At 38.3% G+C, this 20,692-nt stretch overlaps 2 protein-coding genes across 3 annotated transcripts in view; one reads left to right on the top strand and one right to left on the bottom strand.

The window, feature by feature from the left end:
- Positions 1-2,041: 2,041 nt before the first annotated feature.
- Positions 2,042-2,882, top strand: LOC121514182 (protachykinin). Its single transcript, XM_041794282.1, is given in 3 exon segments — positions 2,042-2,285; positions 2,499-2,598; positions 2,803-2,882. Coding segments are annotated over 3 exon segments (273 nt in total). The 5' UTR covers positions 2,042-2,192.
- Positions 2,883-3,263: 381 nt separating this feature from the next.
- The window catches only part of sept7b (septin 7b), a 30,688-nt gene continuing 13,259 nt past the window's right edge, over positions 3,264-20,692 (bottom strand). For both annotated transcript variants that reach the window (XM_041792843.1, XM_041792844.1), the window contains exons 7-15: positions 18,833-18,950; positions 16,204-16,296; positions 16,008-16,104; positions 15,663-15,714; positions 15,329-15,457; positions 12,436-12,456; positions 10,305-10,440; positions 6,386-6,528; positions 3,264-4,555 (exon numbers count right to left, since the gene is read on the bottom strand). In XM_041792843.1, the coding sequence (XP_041648777.1) occupies positions 4,516-4,555; positions 6,386-6,528; positions 10,305-10,440; positions 12,436-12,456; positions 15,329-15,457; positions 15,663-15,714; positions 16,008-16,104; positions 16,204-16,296; positions 18,833-18,950 (829 nt within the window). In that variant the 3' untranslated portion in view covers positions 3,264-4,515. The remainder of the gene's footprint in view (positions 4,556-6,385; positions 6,529-10,304; positions 10,441-12,435; positions 12,457-15,328; positions 15,458-15,662; positions 15,715-16,007; positions 16,105-16,203; positions 16,297-18,832; positions 18,951-20,692) is intronic.

Raw genomic sequence — 20,692 nt, 5'->3', positions numbered from 1 at the left:
ATGTCGAAATAAAAAAGTGACAACTTAAGTCCAAAAACATATCAAAATGTAAACAGAGTGAAATTTTGCTAGCTTTTTGCATTTATCATTAGCTTTATTAACCTTAGAAAAGTATGAGAACGATGTAATCTTAAAAAAATATTTTTTTTTTACGTTTTCACCCCCTTTTGATGTTTAATTATGACAAGCATTACATGAATGCCTTTTCTCACGCGATTTAATCGCTTCAAAGGCTTGTCTCGCGAGAACTTAATCATTCTGCCTAATTGAAAGACACAAGGTAGGTGTCTGTTTATTTTTTTCAATTTATGTATTTATTTATTTTCCTCTTAATTATTACAGGCTAAAATCCAAATATGAAGTAAATCAATCTTATAAGAATGTATAATATAGGCCTATACAATACATCCAGAAAGTATTAAGACCCCTTTCACATTTTTCAGTTTTGTTTCCTTGCAGCCCAATGCAAAAAAAAAAAAAAGTATTCTCATTAATTTTCTTTCAGTACCCTATAATGGCAACGTGAAAACAGTATTTTAGAAATGTTTGCAAATTTACTGAAGAAAAAAAATATCAGATTGACAAAAGTACTTAGACCCTTTGTAAAAACCCTTTAAAATAAGCTCAGTTTCCTCTGGATCTTTGCTGAGATGTTTCTTTACCTTGATAAGAGTCCACCTGTGGTATATTAAATGGAATGGACATATTTGGAAAGGCACACACCTCTCCATAGAAAGCCTCACATCAGACCATGCATATCAGAGCAAATACCAAGCCATGAGGTCAAAGAAACTGCCTGCAGAGCTCAGAGACAGGATTGTTTTAAGGCACAAGATCTGGGGGAGGCTACAAAAAAAGTTCTGCTGCACTGAAGGTTCCCAAGAGCACAGTGGCCTCCATAATTCTCAAATGAAAGAAGTCTGGCACGACGAGGACTCTTCCAAGAGATGGGTGCCAAAGCCAAACATTTTGGGTAGAAGGGCCTTAGTAAGAGAGGTGACTGAGAACCTTACTGTCACTTAGAATCAGCTCCAGAGATCCTGTGTGCAGACTGGACAAAGTGCCAGAAGGACAAACATCACTGCAGCTCTCCACCAACCTGGGGATACTGACAGAATGACTAGACAGAAACCTCAGGTCAGTCCAAAACACATGAAAGCCCAGATGAAGTTTGTTGTAAACTTCAGGTGGGCTGTCATGCCACGACCTCTCTCGATCCAATCATCCTGCTGCTGTTATATTTTAAAATCTGTTCTCCCCTCCACCCACACTCAGTCTGTTGTGTCTGTGTGACTGCTGCAACCCCCCTTCATCACCACCACCAATGTCTAGACTCTACAGGAAGGTATTACCCCTTCAAGTTCTTCTGACATCACAGTGGAGTCTATTCTCAAAAGACATTTCACATTTTCAAACATTTCCAAAAATGTAAAATAAATCATTGTTGAACTCTATTAAAGCTCTCCTGATTGAAATACATTCAGCAGGACATGTAATGGAATGCAATATAACACTACACTCTACAATACAGTTATGGACCACTGAACTTTTTCTTAATAAATTTCCTGCTCAGTAGTTTAACTTCTATATCAAAAAATGAATTTAACAAATGGGGAAAAGAACATTTTTGAGATTAATTCCTTCCACCATTGATTATAGGACAACCCCTTCATGGACTGTCGTTTATAAGTTATCAAAGAAAACACCTTGTTTTTCATTTTTAAACTAAAAAGAAAAAATCTCTGAGTTTTTTCAGGAATTTTTTATCAGTTCAATCTGACATTATTCTTATTGCAAGAAGTAAGATTTGCTCGTGTAAAACCTGAATACCTGCAAAGTTCAGCCTGCTTGCCTGTTTTTTCTAGTATTATCTTATAAGTCCGGTGTAGTAAGATATCTGTTTCATGACTTTGATCAAAATGAAGCCTCGTGACGCACAGAATAATCATCGTAGAGGGGCAACATCATCCACTCCACCAGTGCGTAAAAGCCCTTGTGCGCAAATGGACCTCCGTTGCGCAAAGACTCATCAGAAGGAAAGACAGAGTGACTACATTCTGTCGGCTTTGAGTATAATAAATTCACCTGTGGACCTCCTGCATACAGTTTTTGTTACAATCTTTAACAAATACAGAGGGAAGTCACCTTTTACGCAGAGGAATTTGGGTGGAAATTACGCACAGTTTGCACTGATGGAGGTCGTTGTTCTGATCGCTGTGCTGCTTCTTACAAACGTTTTCTGTCAAGACATGGATGCTGACAACTGGAGAGAAGGATTCGAGGAGGTAAGAGCCTTTATAGTGGAGCCACATTGAATGATTTTTTTTTTTCATTAAAGAATAAAGATAACGTAATTTCTAATCACTTTAGACATCTTCTGTGTTGAAGCTCTCTGTGAAATGTTTCTATTACATAGTTGAAACTGAAAAATAAGTGTGGTCTTGTATGAAATATAATATATGAAGATAACAATTGCCTGTCTTTTGGGTTCATACCAGAACAAATGGCCAAACTCTGGAGAGATTCAAGATTTCTTGGAGAGAATGACCAGAAAAGTGCCACGCCAATATCTTGGACTTCTGGGGAAGAAAGAATTTGGTAGAAAATTTTACTTTACATCAATCAACACCTTATTTATTTTAAGACAGCTTCACTAATCAAGGATTTTCCTTCTTTCCTCTAAAAAAACAGCAAAAACGCAAACAGCTCGTAAACGTATGTGTATTTATTTTGCATGCTGGCAACATCACAAACGCTTTAGGATTGAAAAAGATATTTCAACTGGTTTTCTTTTTTTCCCAGGGCACAGATTTCAGACCTTTGTGGGTCTGATGGGAAAAAGAGGCTTTGAAGATTAAGGTATGGTATGCAGAGTGGTGTGAAATTAAGTAAATGGCATTGTCAGTTAAAAATCTGCCTGGTAACTGATGATTTCATCCATGCAGGAGACTTTTGAGCTGCACACAGGACTGAAGATCTGCGTCTTTTTGTCATTTTGTTTGAGTTAAGGCTGACAACTTTAAGGTTTCTGATCGAGTCAGGTGTCATTCTTCCATAACGAAATGTCATATTCAACATACAGGGGTTTGAAGCTACTGTCAGTGTTTACAGAGGAACAGCGCCATCTAGTGTTTTAATAAAATGTTGAAAACTGGAATTTGTAAATGCATCTCTGCAACAGTAAATGATAAATTGTAAGGAAAGTGTCATAATCATAAAAATGTTCACAAAGGTCTTCATAATAAACCCCTCTCACTCCTCAGTATCATCACAGGTTTATTAAGTGACTTTGTACAATACAAATGAAAAATAAAATTAAAAATACAGAGATGGAGTACATAGCCAAGCAAATTGCGGTGTTGACTCTTCATTTCTCACTGATCGGTTCCCGCAGAGTGATTGAAACATTGTGTTTTCTTTAAAGCGTCTGTGGTCACTGTTATATGTGAAAGACGTGTTTCTCTTTTCAACAGTGGACGCTGCTCTCAAGTCTCTGAGGAGTTTCTTAACATACAAAAGAACTTCAGCTGGCTCGGTATATAGAAAAATAAACTAAAGTGAAATATAACACTTATGACGTTATAAATGGTGGTCCAAGGCTAGTGGAAAAAGCTAAACACAGAGGAGAAAAGAAAGCGTTACATTTCAGAAAACAAATAATTTTTAGCCATTTTTTAAAATCTATAAAAAGGCCCAAGGTGCTTTTTTAATGTTTTTCTTGAGTTCAGGTTTTTTTTTCTGTTGACACTTTTTCATTTTAGGCTGTCGCACTCATAAGAAGAGGGTTATTAAAGGTTAACCAGATACACTCAAAACAAAACAAAAAGGATTAGTTAATGCCTTGTCCTCGTCTTACTTAAATACACGACAGAAGAGCATGTTAAAGTTCATATACTGTTACTTTCATTTTTCCTGTAAACAAATACAATTCACCAGAACTTGATTGTACAACAGTCACACATGATTCATGGGTTAATTTTTTATCTGCAGTACTCTCCATAAAACTGTACACATCAGTCATTTAAAAGCAACCTTGGGAGGAAAAGAAGAGAGCAGCAAATCGGGGCGGGGACAGTATTCAGTTATAACAACAACAATAATAATAATAACATCAATAATAATAATAATAATTAAAATAATAATGTGGGTTTGGCCTTTCTAAAACGGGGTATTTATGTCTGTCGGCACATTTAACACATTCTTTCATGATAATGAGTCCCGAGGCAGCAAGGAGGCTCTGTGGTGGCAGTTCTGATCGGGAGACCCCTCCACCTCCTCACTTACAAGCTCCAGAGCTCCCTCTGGTAGCAGGGAGAAGGAGCGCAGCTGTGCTGGCAGACAGAGCAGGGACAGGGAGGAGAGGAGAGGGGTAGAGGAAGAGGGGGAGGGGGAGGGGAGGAAAGAGGGGAAGAAGGGAAGGAGGAGGTGGGTGATGTCAGTGCCACACACTGGCATCCTGACTGGCAACGTTGGCAAACAGAAAAACTTGAGTTGGGGTGGTCCTGCCGACTGTCTTTAAAAGATCTTTCCTTTCTTTTTGTTTTTCTCCAGAGTCCTGCAGAAAAAGAGAAGAACAAACTTTATCAGAAACTACAGGTTAACGCATTTTAAGCTCTGCACTCTTTCAGCTATTGGTACCTTTACAGGACTGTCTGTTGGATATGATGTAATGATTTAAACCTATGAAGTACAAAGTAGCATCGTTTGTATCCATTAAGGTTATGTCTCCAATAAATCAGACTGTATAGGGCTGTACTCTGCTTACATTCAGCCTAACCCTGCAAAACTGACTGAATGGGGCTTTACAGTGCAGAATGGATGACCCAACGCATACTGCCAAAGCAACCCAAGTTTCTGAATGCAAACAAATTGAATATTCTTCAATGGCCGAGTAAGTCAGCTGATCTCAACACAATGAAGCACGCTTCTCAGTTACAGAGAGCAAATCTGAAGGCAGACACACAACCAAACAGAAACTGCAGGAGTAAAGGCCTGGTGAAATTTCCTCAGACAAGACATTCAGAATATGGTGATGCCCTGACTGTAGACTGACATTAACTGTAAAGGGATTTCATCCAGGTATTAAAGCTGCAGTTACATTTTCAATTTTTTTATTTGGTCTAAATACTTTTGAGCTCCTTTTAATAGAAGTTATCTGAATAAAATGGCTATAATTCCTAAATAATAAGACATGTTATTGTGAAACCCCTTAAATTCGAGCTGAGAGTCCACACTTACGTCTTGTAGTGAAGAAATGAAAATGTAAACCTTCAGTGATAGTTAAACAATTTTTCGAAAACAAAATATTTGAGGTTTAAAATGGAAGAGCAGAGAGTACATTTGTAACACTATCTTCACTGTTAATCCAAATGTGGTGGAAAATGAAATTCATTTTATTTTGTACTGTCCATTGTATCATGATCTACGGGAAACTTTGTTTAGTAAAGTCTGGTATCCTGGTCTTGATTTAATTGATATGGATGACAGTACTTTAATGAAATATCTTTTTGATAATGTCTTTGCTTTGTCTGACTATCTCTTTAAAGCATGGGAAAGGAGAAGAAGAGTTACTTACAACAGATAAATGTATAAGACTGTTAAGAGGCTTATAAATTTCTTAGGGATACACATTTTATTTTGTTTGGAACAATGCTACTTTGTTGGGGGGGCTGTGTTGGTTCATAGTATTGGATTATAGTATTGCTGGCCTGATTCTGGAATCTTTATCCATCCATATGGGATGGGTCATGTAAATGACCAGACACGTAAATAAAATATTCATTCATTCATTCATTCGTTTGCTCATTCGTTCGTTAATCCAACGACTGGTTTTTATGTAAAAAAAAACATTGAATTTTGTTGCTTATGCGGTATCTGTATTCTTTGTAAATGTGAATGTCTTGGCCTTTAAAATACTTTAATTTTCTTTAGATATAGAGGTAGATACGTTTTGACTTCATCCTATACCCTTTGTGAGAAATTGTCAAGGGAGGTGTCTCTATGGATGCCGTGGTTTTCTGTTGTAGCTTGCTGTGGTTTGATTTAAAATCCATCGTGGTGGTAAACGAAAGCAATACTTGTTAAATACTTGTGAACCTAACTGGAGCATCAGTAAGCCAAGGAGGCTAAATTAGACTTATCTGAAGACCGGCAGTTTAATGAGTTGGCAAGACAAAAGGTGAGACAGGTGGTGGAGTATTAATTGAACAAAATCTTGAACCTTCCTTCATGTCTGTGCAGAAATGTTGGCATGTTTCTAGGTTCTAAAGAGCATAATCTCTGTTAAACATTTTATTTCGATGTATTACTGCTATGTTTGTCTCTACATACTAACATACACCTGCACCATAAATAGTGTGGCATCAACAGTGAGTGTTGGTCGTACCTGGAGGCCTCCAGTTTCTGCTGCTCCAGGCGCTGCTGGGCCTCCCAGTTTGCTCTCTCCTCCTCAAACACGCGCCTCTTCTCCTCCAGCTCTTTGTGCTGAGCCTCCAGGTTCTTCTTCATCTGCTCATGACGCCGCTGAAGCTAGAGAGACAGACGGACCGAACAGGACATCATTAATTTGGGCCCAGAACAGCTGTCACACATACAGACCGCAGATAATTTTAACAGGCTAGTGCTTCTAACACCTTCCTCATTTATTATGAAAGCTGTTAACATCAAACACCATCAATGAGAATGTGTTTTTCCTGTCATATTTTAATGCTTTATAGCTAAAAAAACAGTTTGAAGTTTAAATACCTATTAGAGAAATATGGCATAAAAGGAAAAAAATAACAAGTAAACTTGACTTTCACCCTAAAAATGGTTTTCATTCTTGCAAACATGAGAGGAAAGATTCCCGGCCTGTTTCCATTTTTGGTTTTGCAGTAGTAGTGCCCATTTTCCAGACAAACTGAATGCAGTTTAGCTATTTCAGCACTTAGTTTTTAAGTGCAAAACTCCCTCAGCGTCTGCTGTTTTTGGTCACTACACTCACAGAGCTCTTAGTTATAAATAGTCCATCTTTTGGAATGCTACAGTGCTTGTTAATGTAACTTCTCCCTCATCGACAACTGAAATGGAGAAGAGGTGGGACTTCCAACATCAACTTTGTCAACAATAACAGTGGAGAGGAAACAAATCTGACCACATTTTGAGGGAATAATTTCAAGGTCTAAAGCTGCTACAAATCCCAGAATATTATTCCTTTATAGTTAGATTTTACTGAGGAAACTTCTGCAAGAATGGCAAATTTCTAGTGTATAAAGCGGTTTCAAAACAAACCCTACTGTAACTACAGGTATAAAGACAAAGGAAATGCTTCAGGTCAACTTTGATAGAAACAATAAACTTGTCTATAAAAAAAGGCTGTGAACACTGCAATAAAAAGCTGTTAAGAGCCTTTATCCACAGTTTGTGCACAAACAGCCACAACCTTCATTTCAGAATGCTTCTTAAGAGTCTTAACTGATGTTGTCAGTGTTTATAATTACTCCATGCTGTGAATATTTACAAGTTTTCAAGGAAATGTCAAGAAAACATGAAAAAACAGCTGCTGCTGACCTGGATGCACTAACCTTAAGAAGACAAGTTAGATCAGTTTGTACATTTTCTTAACATTATTTTCATTTACAGGAGTGTCCTGGCAAAGACAGGCTGCAGCACCATGTACCAAACAATTGCAGTACAATTCAGACATAAATTTTAAGTCGTATGACTGGCTTGGAAGTCATGGTGACTCTCAGTCGGATCAGGTGTCTTTCGTCATGCTGTGCACAAGAGGGGCATGATGGCTGATCATGACCCGACCAGCTGCTCCAGACTGGCCGGATGGATTTCTGCCATGTTTGATATTTTGGTCGTGCAACTCCACACACTTACACGATGGGAGCAGAGCCCTGAGCAGAATCCTAAACTCTGAGGTATTTTTCCTTTGCAAACTGTCAGACAACATCCAAAATCACCATGAAAACTGCAGGAATGACTTTCTAATGCTCTCCCTCCATAATACAGGAAATCGGCGAGCAGGAAATAGGCCTACCCGTGAAACTCCAGCTGACACGGGCGGTGTTATTTGTGTGTGTGATAGAGAGAGCAATAGAAAAGAAGAGAGGATATGACTAGATATGACCTTAACCTCAGTATGTGAGACATATTCAAAGGAAACTCCACAGATCTCAGTCAGTCTGTGCATCAAGGCATTCAGTCGCACAGTATGAGCCGACTTTCCACCAGACTATTACAGTTGGATGTAATAGTGTATACCCGGATTAAAGGTCTTTCCACACTAAGTCAGTTTTTTTTCATCCAAATTTTTTGCACATTAAAAAAGAAAATCAATCTCATGTTGTTCTAATAATGTTTTTTCACTGATGCCAAACTTTCTGTCGTCGTTATTTTTACCAAGGCAGGTTCAACTTCATGCAGATTTTTGCATCAGTCCAAGTCATTTAAAAGAGTGATGATGATTTAAAACAGCATCTGGGGTTTCCTCCCCCCTCGTTCACTCTCCCCTGCCTGACCCCTCCACTCTGTCTCTCTCTTTCTTGCAGTTAAACCCCATTTTAAACACTGTGATCTGCTTGTGTATTAAGCGGATATCAACATATAAATATAACAGATAAGGCATAAGTTTGTCCTCACAGCCACCTAACAGAGATGGAATTAAAAGTTGCTCTCCATCTGTCCAGCTTGGCACCGCTGTGACTTACAAGCTGGTGCTGTATGAAGCTCTCTGTCAAGATGGAGGGATCTAGTGTGATTTTCAATGAGTGACAGAGCCACATGCTCATCCTCACTGCTTATTTTAATCGCAGTATGAAACAATTTGCCACATTCTACGAATTTTCACTGTGGATACAAATGAAACATAACAGACTCAAGATTCAAGTGCATGACTTTTTTTCAGATTACAGACCTGAAAAACATATAATGCGTCTGAAAATAACAGACCCAGTGTGCAAGAATCTTAAGACAGTGCAAAGGCCAGGGCAGAGAGATAGACTTCCAGCTGAGGTGGGTAGGTTTTAAGCAGCAATCATCCCTAATTGCAGAGCAGTTCACATGTCCCCTGCTTTAAAGTCTGTGCAGAGCATCCAAAGATGGCTGAGATGAGATTGGGCTGAATAGACCTTTGAGAAATATTCAAAAATTAAAGCCCTAAAATTACACAAGACAGGGCAAAACCAGAAACGATATGCTTAAGAATCTTCAGCAGAGCAGCATCTGTTCAATATAGAATATTCTGATAAAAAGACATGGGTCATTTTTGTCTTGAGCACGTTTAAATAAATTAAAGTTGCATATTATTTCTCTCCTCTTTTTGATTAATATTGAGTCTTTATAAGAATACAATAAATGATACTCTTTGTAAAGGGCCTTGAGATAACTTTGGTAATGCACTGGCACTATACAAAGATGCAACAGTGAAATTGTCACGTTGCCTCTTTCCAGAGCTCTCTAGATATTTCTACATTCAAGTCCCTGGCCCAGGCTTTCCTAAAATAGTCAGAAAAGACTGGAAAAGTAAAGCAGACCACAAATTTTGATGTCATTCCTTGTTTGATTGGTCAGTGAGGGACAAGCTGGGTGCTGTTTTAAAAGTTAGACTGTTTTCAACTGAGCGTGGTGACTAACAGCTGATTCAAAGGGGGTCTTTGGTGCTCAGGACACTGAGGGCTTCAATTGCTTAACAGCATTTGTTTTGTCTTGAAAATGGGGCCATTTTCACTGCCTATAGGGTGCATATTTGGATTTAACTGCCAGTTTTCATGTAACTCACAGAGTTAGATAAGCATGCACAAGAATCAGAGATATCAGTATACCAATAATTGTAAATAAAACCCTTATAATAAACACTGCTTTTAACACTCTGTTTAGTACCAGGGAGAATTTCTCACATAAAAAGTGCAAGTATTGGATGATTTTCAGTCTTTAGAATGATTAAAGTGCAAAGAAATAAATTTTGTCTTTGGCTTTTATGTTCTTCTGCATACAAAAGGAATCCATATGCAACAATTGTAGTGCATTTGGGCACAATTTTAAAAGATGTCAGTGATCCAATCATAAAAAGATTTCGTTCCATAAAAGCATACTGTTCCACAAATACATATGGGCTTTTTCTCAACACCTGATTTTCGACACAGATAAATAAAGCACACAGGTGTAAAAGAGGAAACTGTGGAGTGAAACTGCCTTTTTACATAGATCAACAACACATCCTCAAAGGGCTCATACTGAAAACTGTCAGCACAAGAGGAAGAAAGGACAGAAAGAGATGAGTGAATTCACATAGGCTGTTTTTCCTTTGTGTGTTTTACCTCTGCTTCAGAGTCTTTGAGCTTCTGCACTTTTTCCTTAACTTTCATCTCGAACACTTGCTCCATCTCGATCTCCATCTTCTTCATCTTAGTCACGTGCTCTCGCCTCTCTTCCTCCATCTGGGCCAGAGGACTCCTTAACAGGGTGAACGTGAGTGCAAAAAGCAAAACACATGTTTAGATCATCACTTAAAAACACTAGTTCACTTCAAACAATCTTTTAATCCCCTCAAAGTTTATAAACAAATAAATCTGCATTTCCTGAACTTCACGTGTTGATTTGAACAAATTCAGCTCTTAGACATAATTTGTTCTGCCCACATAAATCTTCTTGCAGGCGTTTACATGCTAATAAGAAACAGAAGAAAGAGATGATAAAGAGTAGAGCAGGAGGGGCTTACCTGTATTTAATGTTCTCACTAACAAGCTAAATTTAAAGAATTACTGTTTTATCTCCAAGAGCTGACCTAAAGTCTACAAACTGGCTATACCTGTACAAAGCAGTACAAGTACAAAACAGAATTTTGAACACATTAGCCCCTGCTCCCCAACAAGGAAAGTCATATTTGGGTTCAGGAGGGAGTTTGAGGAAAGATGGGATCCCACAAGGCCGTGACAGGAACAGGAAACCAACCACAAGACATCTTTGAGAGCAAGGAGAAGAACCAGAGAGCTAACGATGCAAAAAAACCTGTGAACACTTGCTGTTAGTGCAGGTTAGATGTTAGTGAAGCTTATCAGGATGTTTGCTGCATAAAGTGCACAGAGACCTGACATGAGGTATGTGGAGGTTGCATGTGATAAACATGTGTTGCTTAAATTCTTATTTTTCCTACTTCTGATGCTGTGATAGATTATTCAAAAGATAAGGGAATAAAAGTTCTAAAGGCTCAAAGGAGGGAAACTTTAATTCAGTATGACTGGTTGTCTGAAAGAGGTAACACCAGCAATATCTTTTATTTTGATTCTAGACAGACTTTGGGGTATTGAAAGTGCTCTGGTTTTATTCTGTCGTCTGAATAATACCTCCAGCATTTCAGCATTCTTATTCATTCAAGTGGTGGGACTGGAAATTTATATATCAGTAAAGTAGTCAGTATCAGGTAAAATGTATGCATAAATATTGGTTACTGGCATGCGTCCAATACTGTGCATCCCTAGGATCAAGTGTACTCAGATCTGGGCCAGGATCCCAAATGTAAAACCACAAACCCTCCTTAGTGTCAAGTAATTCGAAAATAACATTTTGCTGACATTGTAGGATAAATCAAATTGACTTATTTCTGCAGCATTTCAATGACAAGTTGTTATGAGTTGTAGGGTTAAGACTGCCACAACATCTGTCATCCCTATGAGGGGGTTCCAGGGCAGTTTAGAGCTGTGCCTGACACAGACGGAGCAAACTGTGAGCCTAAATCCTTTGTAAGATCTTTTCTGGGGTGGATTTTAGACAGAATGTATCTCAATCAGACAATACCAGGACGTGAAGCTGTGTCCATTTGGATGTTAAAACTCTAGTGAGTGGTTTCAGAGCACTATATTACCCTTTGGGGCACAGAGCAGACACACAACATGAGGATATTTTAAAACATTTCCTCTATTTCAGTCCTTTTTAATTTAATTTCATATATTTATTTTTGTCTTATTCTTCAATATACTTAATGCCATAAATGTTCTGTTTTTAACTCCTTAAAGCACTTTGCTTTGTGTATGACTAGTGCTCTATAAATAGACTTGCCTTTCACATGTAATAATAATCCCTAACCGCTCCATACACCTCATTTACAGATCTCGTTTATTAGTCCAAGCAGCAGCAGCAGGTGAAACCAGCAATGAATGCACCAGTGAAAAGATTTTTGTTTTCTTTGAGGAAAAAAAAGCCCCATCACATTCCTAGCAACAGGCCGTATTCATAAATGTGTTAATTCACATTTTTCTCCCACTGTTCCTGGAAAAATCTGCTGACAGAGGGGAAGCTGGATGGGGGCTGAGGGCTGGGGGGAGGCAGGCCTAAGTCAACACTGGAAAGGAAATCACCCGAATGCAGCCAACGGGGGAGAAAAAGGAAGACTGGAGAGGAATGAAAGTCAAACACAAGGGTCTCAAAAATAAGTAAAAAATGCCCACTTACATTCCTTCAACTGTGTCAAGTCTAAAAAAAAAACAACATACAACCAAACACACAAACACACACACACACAGACACACAAACAGCATGCAATCATGAGCTCATGCACAAAAATAAAACTACAGCTTAAACAATGTGTTCTGTGATTTTAGCTGACTTTATAGCTTTGCAAATGTCAAATAAAGAAACAAAAGCTGTTAAAACGACACTTTCTGCACTGTGAGCTGAGTGTTGAATTCATCAGCAGAGTTGGACAACGTTTAGCTGTGTGTTAGCATCAGCAGTGTGAGGCTGCTATTCAGCTGTAGTGCTAGTTTTTAGCTGAGTGAGTTAGCCGTTTGCAGTTTGCTTGTGTATACATGAATGAGGAAGCAGCGTGGTAATTTAAATGAGAATCAGTGGCATGATTTTATGCAAAGTAGTACATTAACAGGACACCACAAAAGCAAAATCACTGAGAGCTTGTCGACTTCTCAGACAGAGAGGGAATGGATGAATTAGCCGCACCAACTTAGACTTTTCTAGTTTCCTGGAACAAATATCAAATATCATGATAGAGGTAATTCAAGTGACAACAACTGTTATGTACATGTGTCTTCATTGAGGCTCCTGGATGAGAAGCCAGATTTTTCAAAGGTTTTCTAAATACCATATACTATAAATACAGTTCAAACCCAATATTCTTAGGACAGAAAAAAGTGAAAATTTATAAGGACAAAAGGGCAAAGAATGCATTATAATGGTTTCTTTTTGTCTTTTTTGCATTTCCCTGCAATAAATAATGTAAACTCCTAAGGCTATTGATGCTAAAAACAAACCTTTTCATGCAAGTCATCTCAAGTTTTTGCACAAATTGACATCACTAACTGCATGATTGGATTCCTGGCAAAAAATAATGCCATACACCTGACTTAAAACCTTATTATCAACACCAGAACCACCAATGGATACAATTTATCCAAATTGTGTCTAACTTCATATTCATACAATTTTAAAGACTGTCAGTCATTGACTTTTCCAAAAGTTTGTTGTAAAACAGCTGGTTCCAAAAAATTGTTTGCATAATTTTATAAAGGGCCAATTATACCTACAACAACCATGTGGGTAAAATTTACCTCATCAGAAACCATTAATTTGTGTGGATAATTTTGGTGTACATGTTGAGCTTTTACTTCTGCTCAAAAGTTGTATTTTATGTTCTCAATTTGCAATACAATGATTGCCGTGATCACTTGTTTTTGACTGTGAAGCACATTGTGTTGCCCTGTGTATGAAATGTGCTTTATAAATAAAGTTTGATTTGATTAATTTTCCCTGTTTTATTTCACACCAGCAGATAAATAAGATGCTGCCATGTTAACACCTATTCTCTATTGCTGCACTGCCTCATCAGAAATCAGAGATCAACATTTCTTTTTTTACCATGTGCAACACAAAAATTCATCATTGTGAAAATTCTATGGACATTTTCAACGCTTTGAGAGAAAAATAATGTGGTGGTGGGGAAGTTTTAGGACTGAGCAATCAGTCCGGACACAGTTTTAGATGTGAGGGATCATCAACCGACAATGATCCAATTCTCTTTCTGTGGTTAATCAGCTGCTCAGCGTTTTTGGTTAAAAATTGCTGTTGATCACTGCTATTAATGAAGATTAAATGCTCTCTAATAATGGGCCAATTTTACCCATCAGCTCTTTTAGGTATGGAGTGATCCCCAGTGGTTCTAGTGTTAAACAGAATACACCGTGTGTAACTAAAAACACAATGCAATAACTCCTTAAGCATTTTTTTCCAATAAAGACAAAACTGTAAATAGAAAACACTAAACTTTCAAATAGATTATTTTTATTTTACTCAAAGTTTTTTTTAATTAATGTTTTCTATGATGCTTTGAAAAGAAAAATAGATATTACGTTATTTAAGACCAGAGCCTGATGCACTGTTCAACAAATGCATGGCCCTTAGTGTAAAACATAAAAGTTTTAAGAGTTAGGTTTATTCCTAACTGCAAAAAATGGATTCCATTAAAATAAAAAGGGCTTTTACAAACCCATTCTGCAACAATCTGTTCAAATTAAGTCTATTTATCAAATTGTTATTTTATTAAGTTAAATAATTTCTTAATAATGTGCTGTGACCACACTCAGTATGTTTACCTGCACAGTAAGGTAAAACAACATTAAAACTTTATTTGGATGTTAAATTAAGGACCACTGTCCTTGTCCCAGTACTGAGGGAAAATCTATTTATTGATGAAATAGGTCAAACTTCGCTGGGTTTAAGGCAATATGCCCCCTTCAGCTAGTAGCTACTAGACCTACACTGGCTGTATGTTAAACTGAAAAAAATATGAACAATGTTACAGCTCTGCACGCGCTCTATCTACGGTACAAACAGGATGCATGTTATCCTCTAACTTGTGGTGATATCCACAGGCAGGTGACAACGCAACTTGGTTCACACCTAGCATATTTGTTTGATTGATTTCCTGGTCAACGCCTGGCACAGAGGCAGTGGAGCATGCACAGAACGCTTAGTCCAGTGTTGGTCCGACTGAGTTGTATACATGCGAGAGTGCACCTCGGTCACCTCAATCTCTATCGCCGTGTGTTAGTCCAGCTTCAAGAAATTTGACTTAGCACGATTTTAGCTGGATTGATACGTTAAAAATAATTTGAAAAGTCCAGTTTTAGTCAAGCTAACCTAATAACTTGACTTTCCTTACTTAACATAAACGTACTGAATTACGAAGATGTAAGTAGTGGTAGTCATATTATCCATAATCCAAGCTGTTTTACAAATGAGGCCCACTCTTGATAGCACTGTTTGAATGAGAACTTATCCTGTCTGACTCAGCAATACCTGTTGCCTCTATTGAACTTTGTCCGTTACTTACTTGGTGGACAGTTGACCTTTAGCCCTGTTGTTGTCCACTCCGTTGTAGGTGACAGCAGCCAGCTTCCTGCTGCGGTAGTTTTCATAGTGGACGTTGTTCGTCACGTCCTTCAGGTCCTGCATGTGAGTCCTGCAGACAAAGAATTTAAAATAGTTCAAAGTTAACTGCTATGTAAATAACTAAGAGTATAATAGATGTTATTCAACTTCCATTTAATACATAAATGATCATTTTATTTATGAGATAGTAAAGCTGAGTACTTTTCAGCTCTCTGGATGAATGAAGCTTTTATAAACTACAAATAAAGGTTTCTTATCTGTGCTATTTTTAGTACCTGATGAGCATATCCCTGAGGATGGTGAAGTCGCAGTGATCACTGTTTTCCACTAGAAGAGAAAACAAGAAGTTAGTTGTCAGAGCCGATTGCACAAGCATCAAAATTCATAGCTTTGTTTATTGCAGTGCAGGGAAACGCAGGAAACAGAAATGTAACAAGTTCCTGTTTTTAAGACTGCTTGCGTCATGATGCTCACAAATTTCAAACACAAATGTTTTACATGTTAGACAAATTTTCTAGTCTTTCCCTGGTGTTTTCAATTGCCTGAGTTTTAATCCACCATTTCTTGCCTTTTTCTCATGTTTTCATTGTGTTTATATTGTACTTCTTTAACATTCACACCTTCTGCAACGCCCCAAGGGTACTGCCTTCCTCTGACCCTCTTCCCGTTCACCTCGATGATGGTGTTGCTTCCTACTACAGCCAGCGGCAACTTGTCCTAGGAAAGATAAAGGCATTATAAATAAAAGAGTCTGCTTCTGAGTTAGGGGAAACTATTCCATTTATCTTTCAAGACATTTTAAGTGAGAGAGAGTACCTTTATCTTCTTGACCAGCCTGTTCTCCTCTTCGTCATCTGTCTCTGGGAACTCGTAGATCTTTATTTTGTGCTCTTGGATTTCCCGCATGATCTAGATGGAAAGTGAAGATTTTTTAGCAACCTCTGGCAAGAGCAGATTAGGAACCGCTTTAAAATGACAGCAGCTGAGCCATTTATACATTTCTACTACACACAGGAACATTTTCTTAATGCTCTTGTGTGGCTTGTATAATCTTGACATAAAACAGGTTCTGTTTCTAACACAGATCAATCAAATTAACGGGTTTATAACTTTGTCAGTTCACTTGCAAAATAAAACAGTTTGCAATGCTTCTACTTAGAAACCGTGTAAAATCTGGAAATAAATCCCACCAGTATAGGAGATGCACTGGGTTTTGGGAGGAAAAAAGGTCTGAATTGTGTCCTTGTATGACCATTTCAATTGTACTTAAAATCCTCAAAGTATAGTTTCTCTGTAGCTCCTTCAGTAACGTCTATTTGTATCATGTGGAGTTTTGCAATTCTGTTAGCTAATGGTACAGTAGTTTAGCTCTCAACCTCTGGTAATGGTGAAAGGTCTGCCCCACAGGCCACAAATTGTGCTGCCCAACTCTGCTAGTTACTTGCTGGAAAAAATGTGTTAGCGGTAGCGTTGCAATGTATGTTTTGCATAAACGGCGCTGCTTACTAAAGCAATAAATGGAACTTAATTTCCAACAGCATTAGGTCAGTGGTGGCTGCATTTGCAGTAATGAAGGCACCTGTCAGCATTTTTTACTGGTATATTGGTTGACCTGATATGCTGGAGGCAGCCAACTTTTTAGGTGAGAAAAAACAGGCTCTGAAAGTGTTTTGAACACCAGCAGGCTGTCGCAACAGCTATGCAGAAGTTGTGTCTTAAATAAAGGCGCCAAGTGCACACTAAGCCCTACTAGTTTAGTTGTAGCTTAAAGGCCCAAAGGTTTATCTGAACCTAGTTGGTGTAATGTTCAAACTAACAAAACTATTGTCCCAGATATGACGTTTTCACTCCATTGACCATTTGGTGAAAAGCTTTTCCTTATGGAGTGTTAATTGTCTCTAAACAGGCTAAAAGTTGAAAATAACCTGCTGTTTATCTTCAAACTTCACTAAAAGTCGATCCAATATATGACAAAAAGGGATGCATGGTATTGGATTTTTGCTGATGTAGGTCTTTTGGGTCCAACTTAAGACTCCACAAACTAATTTAAACATACATACTGATATTTACAGATGATATATTGGGTGTAAAAACTTGTAGAAATTTTCATATCTGCCAATAACTATTTTTTTAAGCTAATAGTTGCAGACACTGATATCATGCTGATAATATGCATCTCTGATAACAAACCATTTTGAAAAAGTCACTTTAGCCTACAACCTAAACCTAGAAGCAGTATTAAACAACAGTGAGGGGTGAATCATCAAAAACATGAGATGATTTTAAAGGGGATATATTATGCAAAAATCACTTTTTCAGGCTTTTCTTACAAAAATATGTGCCCCTGGCCTATCCACAATCCCCTAAAATACCAGAAAAAAAATCCATTCCCTTCTACCCTCTCTTTTTCTAACTTTCAGAAAATGCCTGCTGAAACAAGCCGTTCTCAGATTTTCCCCTCATGACCTCATGTGGGTAGTAAGCACCTGCCCCCAAGTTTGGTTGACCCGCCCTGCTTGGAAGAAAGGTCCGCCCTCCTCTCGTGATCTTCCTCTCAGCTGCCAGCTGAGATGCTGGATAGCTCAGTGGGTTACCCTGCTGACTGTCACCTGGGAGATTGGTGGTTCAATCCCTGTCAGGTCCTTTACTTTGGATAAAAGTGCCTGCAACATTGTGACATCAGGACTGCTACATCCATTTCCTTAGAGGGGTGTGGTCAGGGGTGGAGTCAGACAGCTCATTAACATATAAAGCCACAGACTCAGAAACGGCTCGTTCTGAGAAGGGCTGAAACAGCAGGCTTTTCAGACATGCAAAAATCCTATACTAGAGTGTTTTTCAGCAACAAACTTCACAAGCATGTTTTGGGGACCTCTAAACCAATATAAACTTGTCTTAAAAGGGTAAAACATGTCCCCTGTAAAGGTATGTCAATGATGACAGAGACATCGTGACTCCAAACAGCTGGTAAAATCCTCTGCTCCTTATCATCCTCAGAGTTATCCCACCTTTCATGACTGTCATCAAGACGATCATATTTTACTGAGGACCTCATACCTACTAGGAGGTATGTGTTAATATTCAAGCAATAACTTCAGCCAAGGTTGAAACTACATCAACTGGAGCAACACTTCAAATGTTAATAGAGAATAAACTCTGTTTAAAGTTAGAACTTACATTCAGACCAGGAAACATCTAACTTGTACATAGCTGGTGCAACCCACAGTGGATTTTACAGTTCTTCATCTCTCTTATTATTTATCTGTGAATTTTCAGGTAACAGTACTCCTACGCAGAGTCAGTTATCATAAGCTCTAACACTAAGCAGGGTTAATTTTATCTAGCTTTGCCTTATGATGCACATATTTGCCATCAAACTGAAGACCGCAGTTAAACAAACACTGTACAATTTCTGCAGTAGTCTGCAGCTGTGGAAAGAACTGACCTGTTTCTTGAACTGTTGGCATTCCTCGGGGGTGAGGGTGTCTGCTTTGGCGATCAGTGGGATGACATTGACTTTCTCATGCAACCGTTTCATGAACTCAATGTCCAAGGGCTTCAGCCTGCACAGAGATAAAGAAGCAGATTTACACATTATAGCCCAGCTACATACTGTAAGATGTGCCAGATCCCCCCAAACACTCTTTATCTTCTGCCTTTTACAAAAAATCTTTGATTTGATAACCAAGTCTCACATATTTAGGATTAATATAAACAACTTAAATAAAAATACTTAATACAGTTAAGTAAGAAAGCTGGGTATTCCAGGGCTGCTGTTTTATGGATTATATTTTCCCATGGTTCCGTCATCTTGAACAAGACCTGGATAACTGGAGCAAGACCAAAAATAGAAAAGCATCTCTGACTAATCCTTACTATGTTTAAGAAGCTGACCTTGTAGTCATGACAAAGCATGGCGCTTTTTTAAAGCTGAAAAGACAATATGCAGCATTAGGAAAGTACTGAGTAACAGGACAGCATTACTTTCTTATGTGGTATCTAGGATAATTTAATGTTTCTTAGATTCTCTGAAGGAGAAGTTGAATTTTCACTCTAGAAATCTCCCCTGAAGCAGAATCTGTTGCTGTTTTATTGAGAGAATTGCGAGTGGGATGTGTGTTTGTCACATCGCCAACAGCCACGCAGGTCAGTTTACAGCTCGATGCTTCACTGACACTCAGAGGAAAACCTGCATGCAACAGCTGACACCAAAACTGTTATTATATGCCGGGGAAGCTATGAATAAAACTGTCATTGTATCTGTGCTTGCATGATTAACACTGCAGAGGAAAGTGCTTACAGGAGGAGAAAGATTAAGAGTTACTGTTAAATGTTGACTGGTAAAAAGATCTCAGAGATACAGTATGTTCTAACGAAGTTAACTGGACAAACTAAATTATGCATAATTATGCATAAAGCCAGTATGGAGGTCTGGAGTTTGCACCGCTGTCAGTCTTGACAATGCAACCACAACAATGTGCTCTTGACAAGATATAATCTTGAAATCCCAAATCATGAATTCCATTGTGATTTAGAAGCCATTGGACGCCTTCGGGTCACTGAACTTGTCTGTCTGTCTGAACTGGTCTGTTGTTTTATCTTTGAACTAGGAAGAAAACAACACCAACCAAATATCTAAAGAAAGAAGATCCCAGCAAACATGTATAAATGGATCCACAAATGCCATACATTTAGTTGTTTTTTACTGTATAACAGAAACCTTGGATGTCGGCTCTGATTCTTTGTCAAATTCCCCCGTTTCACTCAACAATCTCTTAAAAACGTGTATGAATATCTATGATCCATGTGGCCTCATCAGTGTGGGGGTGTATTAGTGCCCATGGCATGGGTAACTTGCACATCTGAGGGCAGCACTAATACTAAGAGGAACATACAGGAAATGGAGCAATATGTGCTTCAATCCAGACACCACCTTTTTCAGGGATGTCCTGTAGCTTGGCAGCAAGACACTGCCAAGCTACATTCTGCATGAGAATGTAGCCCACTTAAAATGTATGGCACATTATGAACAATTATGCACAGAAATGCCGTACTGATAGAAAAAAGAGCCAAGATGGCTTAGGAGTGCTGCTTCACATATTTGTATCAAACACAGGTGCTCTTAGGTCTCAAGGTTTGGTCTAAGAAACACTAAACATTAAGCAAGAATGGGAAAGAATTCTGTTTGCAATGCTTCAGCAATGAGTCTCTTCAATCCCCAGACACTTACAGAGTAAAGTGTCATGAGATAACTTCAGTTATGAATTGGTGTCAAAATAAAAGACTGACTGATTGATTGATTGAC

Source organism: Cheilinus undulatus, linkage group 8 (genome assembly GCF_018320785.1).
Source record: "Cheilinus undulatus linkage group 8, ASM1832078v1, whole genome shotgun sequence".
NCBI lineage: Eukaryota > Metazoa > Chordata > Actinopteri > Labriformes > Labridae > Cheilinus > Cheilinus undulatus.
The sequence above is the reverse complement of the archived record's forward strand: the minus strand, read 5'-3'. Positions and strand labels throughout refer to the sequence as shown.